Here is a 10,289-nt window from a genome sequence, read left to right as displayed (position 1 = left end):
GAAAACTTGTCTGTAATGAAGCACCCATCCCCAGATGCCTGTACAACCTGCTCTTTCCAACCGGACTTCTACCATGAACCCCTCAATTGACCCGATTTCTAAAAAGGGAACTCCAAACTGCTTGCCCATGCTGCCCCCTTCCAGCTCGAAGAAGCCAGATTGGTCATCACCCCCTTTCCCTACAGCAGTGAAGGAGTTCCTAGAATTAGAGGGGTAAATGAAGTCAGAATTGGGGACAGGCAGTTAGTGTAGAAATAGAGGATCAGTCAAATTGAGGAAATGAAGTCCATGAAAACCATCTGCTTTTGGAAGTCTGGAAGGAGAATGGACTTTTTACATCTCACCTGCAAAACCAACCCTAGTCACTTAGGTAGGAAGGAGAGAGAAGGCTTCAAAAAGAACTGGAGAGCAAAAGATTTTCTTATAAAAAAAGAAATGGGGGAATGTAATGTATAAAGCTGCTCTCCCACCCATCAGGTGCAGCCATTTTCCCCGCCTCCCAACCACTTGTCAATCTGTGAACATCCTAGCTAGCTATTGGTTCATCAGCCAGCTTGCAAGTATTCTTCTCCAATATTGGTCCCCTGCTAGCCTGGCAGAATTCAACTGTTTTACTGTAGATTTCCTGCCATCTTTTCCCTTCCTTCTGTCTGTCCTCCTCGCTTTTCTCTATCCTCCTGGCTTTCCACTCTCTCTAGCGCACGACCTTTCTTTTCCTCTCATTTTCTCTCTTACCCTGCAGGGAGACACTCTGTTTGCTTAATAAATTCCCTTATGTGGAAAAAAAAAAAAAATTCCAAAGTGGATGATTTGACTGCAAACAAGAGGAGGAGCTGATGTCATTATTTAGATACGTTTATCAATTTGGAATGAAGCCTTTATCACAGACAACAGTGTTCACAAATGTTTGACTCAAATAAACTTTATTTCATATGCATATATGTGAAAGAGTGATGTGAGGGAGGGAGAATTCCTCACTGTGTGTACTTTAAGTAGGAGTCACCTTCAGTCTTCTGCACTCCTTCCTGATGAATCATAAGACTCATCTCTTGCCATACTCCAATATCTGTTACACTCTCCCACCTACCTGCCTTTGGCTATGCTTCACATATGTTCTCACCTCTTCACCTTCTTCTGCCTCTACACATTCTGTAGTTATTTAAGGACTTGGTTGAATCTTATATCTGCCTTAAGACTTTGCCAGATTGTCCCCTACCTTTTATGTTCTATTATTTTAGTACTATTTTTAGTTCTATTACTATATGAAGTGTGAGTTATACTACAGTTTGTATGTTCATATGTGAATACATATTTCATCTTGATTGTGAATTTCTAGAAATTAGAACATTGTTCAATTCATCCTGATTTGGGCATGGAATTTTTTTTTTTTAAACTCATACTAAACTTTAAAGAGATGTTATCTGAGATGAATTAAAAGCGTTTATGCAGGTCATTCCTCTATAACCATCCCTCTCCCAATCCTCCCATCTCAATAGGGTTAATTTTTTGCATTTATAAAACAAAACAAAAGCAAAAGTCATAAAATGAGAAGTTTATGTTCAGAAGTTCTTCTTCCCTAATTGTACTGTGTGTCCTGAAGAAAACATCTTGCTGTTAAACTCTCCCACTCTGTTCTTCTTTTCTTATCTAAGCCACTTAGAAATGACTCATTTAGAAACTTTTCTTGTGATCTCCGCCAGTGGTCTAGATTATGAGGCTGACTTTACCATCGGAAACAGAGAGAGGGGAAAGAGAGAACTCAGCAAGTAGCTTAAACATCCTTCATGACTTCATTGTGGCTAAGTGTGGAGGTCAGTCAGGACTCGTGGGGACCTGCAGATTGGTGCTGAAGCTAGTCTTGGGTTTTTTGGTAAGAAAACCTAAATTGATTTGATGACTTGTGCTTTGGTTATTGCAGATAAGGATTTCAGGGTTATTATTGCCAATTTTCCTCTATTCCTTCCCCACCTTTTATTTCTCTTGTCTTATTCTTTGTCTGCTTTTATTTTTATAAATATTTCACATTCTAATTGTCTTTGCTTTTAACATCTTCATTCTGAAAAACAGTGAATTTTTATGCCATCCCCCCTTTTGGGGGGGAGGTACTAGGGGTGCTTAACCACAGAGTCACAACCCCAACCCTTTTTATTTATTTATTTTTTTTATTTTGAGACAGGGTCTCACTAAGTTGGTTAAGGCCCTGCTAAATTGCTGAGGCTGGCTTTGAACTTGCAATCCTCCTGCCTCAGTCTTCTGAAGTAACTGGAACTATAGGCATACACCACTGCACCTGGCTCATTTTTTCCTCTATTAAAGTATCTATGTTTCACCTCCTACTCTTTGATTCCAGATTTCTCCATTAGTTTTGGGTTTTTTTTTTTTTTTTTTTAATCATTGATTACACACACATACATGCACACAGAAATTCTCATTCTACTGCCTTCTTTTTTTTTTTTTTTTCCTTCTATTCTTCCCATTTCTTACTGCTACTGGCTCTGTCATCCTATCATTACTATTTGATTCTGGGATAAAATAGTTTTCCTTTCCTTATCATAGATGAATTTTAATTTCAGGATTTTATCTTTTTAACTACTATGACCACTTCTATAATGAAATCTAAGGAAAAAGTTATCTACTAATCTTAAACATAGAGGTATTTTTTAGTTAAAGCTGAGGAAATGTAAAACATGATCTTGCTTTTAAGTCCTGACTCATATATACTTTCATTTCAAGACGGATAATGTATTATATATAACATACCTCATACAGATTCTTCTCTCATATTGGAATTTTGCTCTTTTCAACTCTTTATTTCAGTTTGTGCAGTGCCCTTTATTAGCAATACCTCGGGTTTTTTACTTATGTGATGCTTTGCATTAAAAAGATAATCCGCCTGACACTCAGTGGACCTAGCATCTGAAAACCTCCTGAGTTGTGATTGTGTGAAAGTGACCTAATCTACTGAGTTTCAATATGAAAAACTACAAAACAAAAGTAGAGAGAACTAGAGATGATTGTTTTCTTCCAGTCCTAGCAATCTATGATTTTACCCTTCTTTCATTGTTTTATGGATCTATGCATAAGTCTGTATGAATCTCTGCATAAATGGTGCAATAGATCAGAGCAGCTGCCATTCACAACAGGGAAGGAAGGGATCATGATAGGACTTGAATATTTTAGTAGAAAAGACCACAGAAAGGAGAATGGGAATCATTTCTTCTTTTCTATTTTGTTGACTTGTTATTTTAACTTCTGCTAATCCTATAAAGCTCCTTGAAAAATGTTTGTTTAACTCAGCAGAACTACTTTCAAGTCACGAAAACATTTGGGGCCTCAATAAAAAGAAATGTAGAGTGATACTGTATCCAGTAAGAATTAGGAACTTAAAGAGGAAGTTAGAAGCAACAGCATAGGAATTAAGAAAACAGCCATGATAAGGATTAAATGGATAAGAATTAGAATTTTAAATTTAATTAAAGATGAAGAAAAAATTAACCAGGCACAGTGACACACACCTGTAAACCCAGCAGCTCAGGAGGCTGAGGCAGGAGGATGGCAAGTTCAAAGTCAGCCTTAGCAACTGACTGAGGCCCTAAACAACTTAGACCCTGTCTCAAAATAAAAATAAAAATAAAAAAGGACTGGGGATGTGGCTCAGTTGTTAAGCACCCCTGGCTTCAAGTCCCAGTACCAAAAAAAAAAAAAAAAGGAGAAAAAAAAGTCAGAGCCAGAGGTGAGCACTCATCCATTCAAGTTATCTTCAGCCTTTATATCATATAAGGTATTGAGTTAAATTCTGTGGAACAACTATTTATGCAGAAGACTATTTTACCACTATGAAATTTAAGGCCAGAATGATAGATAAGACAGTCACAATCATAATTATAACACAAGACAAAAATGTGCCATTGCATAGAGCTTATGAAAAAAGATTCCAACATGTAAAATTAATAGACTGAAGAATTAATTTCTGAATGGTATTATGAGAGATTATTTCAAGGAAGATACCATATTTGAGCTTGATCTTGAAGAAAATGTAATATTTCAACAGATAGAGATTAAGGATGGAGGAAAGAAGAGACTAAATGAAAGACATAATTCCAGATAGAAGTAAACAACGTTAGCCAAGAAATTTTAAAATGACATTAATTGGAAGAATGAATCCTTTGGGAAAGTAGGATCACAAATTTTACATTTTGGAGGATGAAGACAGAAACAGAGTTTTGGATTTGTTTCCTATAAGTAATTTTAGCACAGTAATGGGGGCAGAATAGAAATTAAAAAGATTAAGAAGGAAGTGGTTAGCACAATGCTCCCCCTCAAAGAGCCAACATCCTTTAAAAGAGAAACTATGCTAAATTAAGAAACTTAAGATATATAACACCCTGGAGCAAAGTATGATTCTAGATTGGATATTGTCAGGGACAAATCAATTACAAAAAATATTTTGGGGACAATTGAAAAATAATTGGGCAAAGACTGGATATTCCTTAAGGTACAATCTTACTATGTAATGTGAAGACTGGTAACTGAAATCAGAAAGAAGTTTACAAAACAATATGTATTTACACTACTATTTGTAGATGCATTATTCACAATAGCTTTAAGGTGGAAGGAATCTGAAAGTCCATTACAGATGATTTGATAAATAAACTCTCATCTATGCATTGGAATATTAGCCATAAAAATGAAGGGAATAATGACACATTCCATAACATGAATGACAGTATGTTCAATGAAAAAAAAAATCCAGATACAAAAAGAAAAAGACTGAGTGATTTCACTTACATGAAGTATGTAAAATAGTCAAATTCATAAAAGTTGAAAGAATGTTGGTTGCCAGGGTCAGGGGGAAGGAGGAAACTGGGAATTGCTTCATGGGTACAGAGTTTCCTTTTTGCAATATGAAAAGGTTCTGATAATTAGTTTCACAACAATGTGAATGCAGTAAATACTGCTGAACTACACACTTAAGAATGGTTAAGGCAGGGTGCAATGGCACACACCTGTGATGGCAGCTACTCAGGAGGCTCAGGCAGGAGAATCGCAAGTTTGAGGCAAATTTGGCAACTTAGTGAGACCCTATCTCCAAATGAAATTTTTAAAAGCTGGAGATATGCAAGACCATGAATTTAATGCCCAATACTGAAAAAGAAAGGAAGAAAAGAAGAGAAAAGAAACGGAAGGAAGGAAGGAGGGAGGGCAGGAAGGAAGGAAGGAAGGAAGGAAGGAAGGAAGGAAGGAAGGAAGGAAGGAAGGAAGGAAGGACTTCTAAGTGAAGTTGTTTTGATACACATTTAAAAATATACAGCAGATTTTAAATTGTCAGAAAATATTTTTATGTGGTTTATTATGAAGTCAAGTGCTATGGTTTGGATATGTGGTGTCTCCCAACAGCTCATGCATGAGACAATGCAAAAATGTTCAGAGGTAAAATAATTGGATTATGAGAGTTGTGACCTAATCAGTGGATTAATTCACTTTTATGGATTAACTGGGTTTAAGTAGGTACGGTGTGGCTGGAGGAAGTAGGTCACTGGGGGCAGGACTTTGGAGTTTATATTTTATCCCTGGTGAATGGAGCGCTCTCTCTCTCTCTCTCTCTCTCTCTCTCTCTCTCTCTCTCCCTCTCTCTCGCTCTCTCTCTCTTTCTGATTTCTGGTTGCCATGTCCTGAGCTGCTTTCCTCTGTCATCTGTCATGCCCTTCTGCCGTGAAATTCTCCCTCACCTCTGAAAGCATGAGCCAAAATAAACGTTTCCTCCTCTAAGTTGCTCTTTGTCAGATATTTTGATCACAATAATGCAAAGGTGACTAAAACATCAAGGAATACAAATGTTGTGAAGACCTTCTGGCTTTGTGGTGCCACATCATTACGTAGGAAGTTTAGGATTCTAAGAATACACATTTTACAAAGGTACTGTTTGTTTTAATATTTTTTCATCTTTTTGCAGAAGTTTAACAATGGAGTCATTCTCTGCTGAGACCAATTCAACTGACCTACTCTCCCAGCCTTTGTATGAACCCCAAATAATTCTCTCCATGGTCATTCTTGGCCTCACTTTTTTATTAGGATTGCCAGGCAATGGGCTGGTGTTATGGGTGGCTGGCCTAAAGATGCATCGGACAGTGAACACAGTTTGGTTTCTCCACCTCACCCTGGCAGATTTTCTTTGCTGCCTCTCCTTGCCCTTCTCCCTGGCTCACTTAGCTCTCCAGGGATACTGGCCCTATGGCTGGTTCCTGTGCAAGCTTATTCCCTCCATCATCATCCTCAACATGTTTGCCAGTGTCTTCCTACTTACTGCCATTAGCCTGGACCGCTGTCTGATGGTACTCAGGCCAATCTGGTGTCAGAATCATCGCAATGTGAGGATAGTCTTCGCTATTTGTGGATGTATTTGGATGGTGTCTTTTGCAATGTGTATTCCTGTGTTTGTGTACCGGGAAACATTCACTGAAGATAATGTTGAAAGGTGTGGCTACGATTTTGATCTCTCCAGCCCATTAGATTATTCGGACTACACCTATGATCTAGATGTATTGGAAAATGGGTCTCTTACCAACTCCATTGTTCAGCAGCTGGGAAAAATGGCTAAGTTAGATTCTTCCTCTTTCCCAACAAGTGATCATCCTTGGACAGCTCCCGCCGTCCTCCAATCTCAAACATTTCAAAAACCTTCTGGAGATTTGATCCCTGCTGAGTCAGCAAGATTATCTAGTCAACATCCACCTTACAATACGCGTAAACCTCCTGATACTTCACCTGCAAGCCCCAGTGGGCCTCTCATCAAAGATCACAAAACTAACGGCCTGCACAACCCTCATACTGTTCTCCCTACTGATTTAGACCTTTACCCCAGCACTCCTAATGATGCCTTATATGAGCCTGAGCTATCACATGATTTCCAGGATTATGATTTAGGCCAATTCACAGGTAACAATCAAGTGCTAAAACCTCTGATGGCAATAACCATCACAAGGTTAGTGGTGGGTTTCTTGCTGCCTTTTATTATCATGGTGTGCTGTTATAGCCTCATCGTTTTTCGAATGCGACGGAGCCAATTGGTGAAGTCTCGGAGCAAAACTTTCCGAGTGACGATGATGGTTGTGACTGTATTTCTTGTCTGCTGGACTCCATACCATATTGTTGGAGTCCTGTTATTGGTTATTAACCCAGAATCTCCCTTGAGGGAAGCTCTGTTATCCTGGGACCACGTAGCCATTGCTCTAGCATCTGCCAATAGTTGTTTCAATCCCTTCCTTTATGCCCTCTTGGGGAAAGATTTTAGGAAGAAAGCAAGGCAGTCCCTGAAGGGTATTCTGGAGGCAGCCTTCAGTGAGGAACTCACTCACTCTACCAGCTGCCCTCCAAACAAAGTCTTTTCAGAAAGAAACAGCCTCAGTACAGGTGTGTGAAAATACAGAGCCACCTACATAAGTAGATGTTTTTAGGTGAGTATATGTAAAAGAATGAGGGATATGGTGAGCAGGAGACTTCAGAAACCATCAAATAACCAATCCAGCTATTCTCAAAGTATGGTCCCAAATCACTAGCATCAGGATCAACTGGAAACTGTTAGAAATTCAATTCTCAAACTTCCATTGCTGAATCAGAATCTCTGGGAGGTGAGGCCCATTGTTTTAACAGACCCTTTTGTTTCTGATCGACACTGAATTGGAGAATCATTATAAAAATTAGTCTATTTCTATCCCTGTCTAAGCCATGTGAGATGAATGAGAATCTAGTCCTTTTTCTTTTCTTTTTCTTTTTCTTTTTTTTTCTTTTGTACAGGGAATTTAACCCAGAGGTGCTTCACCACTGAGGTATATTGAGGCATATTCTCCCAACTTCCCACCTTTTTTTTTTTTTTTTTTTAAGACAGGGTTTCACTAAGCTGTTTAGGTCCTCACTAATTTGCTGAGGCTGGTTTGAACTTGCAATCCTCCTGCCTCAGCCTTCTGAGTAACTGAAATTACAGGCATGCACCACCATGCTCAACCTAGTCTATTTTTCAATGTTTCCATCACTAAGTTTTTTTTTTTCTTTTTTTTTTTTTTTTTTTGGGGGGGGGGTGTAGTACAAGGGATTGAACTTAGGGGCACTCAATCACTGAGCTGCATCTCCAGTCCTATTTTGTATTGTATTTAGGGGCAGGGTCTCACTGAGTTGCTTAGTGCCTCGCTTTTGCTGAGTCTGGCTTTGAATTCTCAATGCTCCCACCTCAGTCTTCCGAGCCACTGGGATTACAGGCGTGCGCCACTGTGCCCAACTGAGTTTTTTCTTTAGCATTATCTAAATCCTTTTCCATTACTAACAGACCATTTCTTCTTGTCCTATGTGAGTAGAAGATAATCATTTATTCTATATGACTTTGCTATTATGTTGGCGGTGACCGTTTTAAATGAAAATAAGTTGCAAAAAGAAAAAGCATATGAAAACAAAGAGTTATGCGCCTGAGTCTGGAGCAGAGTACAATGCTGGATGTCTGCTGCTGAGAATATCCCTGGATACAGGACAAGGAAATTCAGTTTCCAAGATTACCATTAAATGAGCATTTATTGTGTGACTATAGACTATGGAAATATCTAAAAACTTACTTATGAAATGTTTTGGAAACTGTTTTGGGGAGTTCTCTATTTGTTCATTTAATCTGCCTACTGATAAAACCATCTATCTTTCATTTCTTTTAAATTTCTAAATTTCCTTACTGTGCCCCTGTGCAAGCTGTTACTCTTCCACATCAGACTTTGTGCCTCAACTAACCCCTGATTTTCTAAGATTCTAGTTAGTCCTCTTGCCCCAAATGAATACTTATCAAGGAACTTACTTCAAATGAAAGAAGAAAGAGAATGGAGGATGGAGAAGCATTTCTTTAATTCACTGAAAAATGACTGACAACCCTGCCAGGAATACCATTAAAAAGTGTTTTAAACATGGCTGCTTCTTGCCCAAATTAGCAGATGTAGCTTTTAAGTTTTTATTATTTTGCTACCAGGGATTGAACCCAGAGGTGCTTAACCACTGAGTTACATCCACAGCCCCTTTTATTTTTTATTTGAGACAGTCTCTAAGTAGCTTAGAGCCTTGCTAAGTTGCTGAGGCTTTTGAACTTGAGATCCTCCTGCCTCAGCCTCCAGAGCTGATGGGATTACAGGCATGTGCCACTGTGCCAGGCAGCTTTTATGTTTTTAAAATTAATCTTTATATTTATCAAGTAAAAGAAAGTAACATACACATCTAATTATTACAGAATTTAAGGATTATAATAAAATATGAGGCCTTCTATTCCACTGTCCAAAAACTCCTGCCTCCCACTCTCATTTCCCAGAGATAACCCTTGTAACAATTTTAGTTATTTCTCCTGATATTGACCATGTTCCTAAGTAATGTGCTTTTGCAGCAGTTTTTGTAGACATGATAAAATGACTCCTTGTTTTGAAAGATGAAGATTTTTATCCAGATATCTTCATATTTCTAAAATTGTTTATTCAACATGCCAACTTTCATAACCTGCTCATGAACACAATTTTTCTTCTAATTTGCCTATATATTCCAAAAACTTGTATAGCTTTCTTATTAAAAACTTTATGAACACATACTAATCATACATATTAGTAGGACTTTTTTTTTGCCATGTGGGGATTGAACCCAGGGCCTTGTGCTTGTGAGGCAGGCACTCTACCAACTGAGCTATCTCCCCAGCCCTATTAATGGGACTTGGTGTGATATTTTCATACAGGCATACAGCATGCACTGATTAAATCCAACCACCCTTTTCCTGTCAAACCCATTCCCAAGTACCACCCCCCCACACACACACCTTTCCCAATCTCTAGTAATCACAATTTTACTCTCAGATCAACTTTTTAACCTCTACCTATGAGACAGAACATGTTGTATTTGTCTTGCTGTGCCTGGCTTATTTCCCCTAACATAATGTCCTCAAGGTCCATCCATTTTACTGCAAATGACAAGATTTCATTTCTCTTTGTGGCTGAAAAACACTCTATTGTGTATGTATATCACATTTTCTTTATCCATTCAATTGTCAATGAGTACCTAGGCTGATTCCATATCTTAGCTACTGTAAATAGTGTGACTGTAAACCTTTGGTTTTTAAAAAAGCATTCTTCAATTCCCACCACACACTCTTTTTCCTGTGTATTTCATCATATTAAACCTTTGAGATTTCAGCTTGTTTGTACCACAACATAGCCTTATCTAAGTTGAGTATGACTTACTCCAAAAAAATAGAAAATGAGATGTATTTTAGACTTTCAAAACCT

The 10,289-nt window shown here is 38.2% G+C and overlaps 1 protein-coding gene across 2 annotated transcripts; it reads left to right on the top strand.

Moving 5' to 3' along the window:
- Positions 1-1,673: 1,673 nt before the first annotated feature.
- C3AR1 (complement C3a receptor 1) lies at positions 1,674-9,627 on the top strand. Of its 2 annotated transcripts, none has more exons than XM_079143149.1 (2): positions 1,674-1,870; positions 5,954-9,627. In XM_079143149.1, exon 2 carries the CDS (start codon positions 5,964-5,966, stop codon positions 7,416-7,418), a length of 1,455 nt encoding a protein of 484 aa, XP_078999275.1. In that variant the 5' UTR covers positions 1,674-1,870; positions 5,954-5,963; the 3' UTR covers positions 7,419-9,627. The 2 variants fall into 2 exon arrangements, with proteins under 2 accessions (XP_078999275.1, XP_078999276.1); XM_079143150.1 differs by having other exon boundaries at positions 1,689-1,811.
- The last annotated feature ends 662 nt before the right edge of the window (positions 9,628-10,289 follow it).

The sequence above is a fragment of the Sciurus vulgaris genome (assembly GCF_902686455.1).
Source record: "Sciurus vulgaris genome assembly, chromosome: 5".
Lineage (NCBI taxonomy): Eukaryota > Metazoa > Chordata > Mammalia > Rodentia > Sciuridae > Sciurus > Sciurus vulgaris.
The sequence above is the reverse complement of the archived record's forward strand: the minus strand, read 5'-3'. Positions and strand labels throughout refer to the sequence as shown.

Excerpts from the sequence above, each read along its gene's own strand:
- C3AR1 (XM_079143149.1), top strand. The coding sequence starts at position 5,964 with ATGGAGTCATTCTCTGCTGAGACCAATTCAACTGACCTACTCTCCCAG.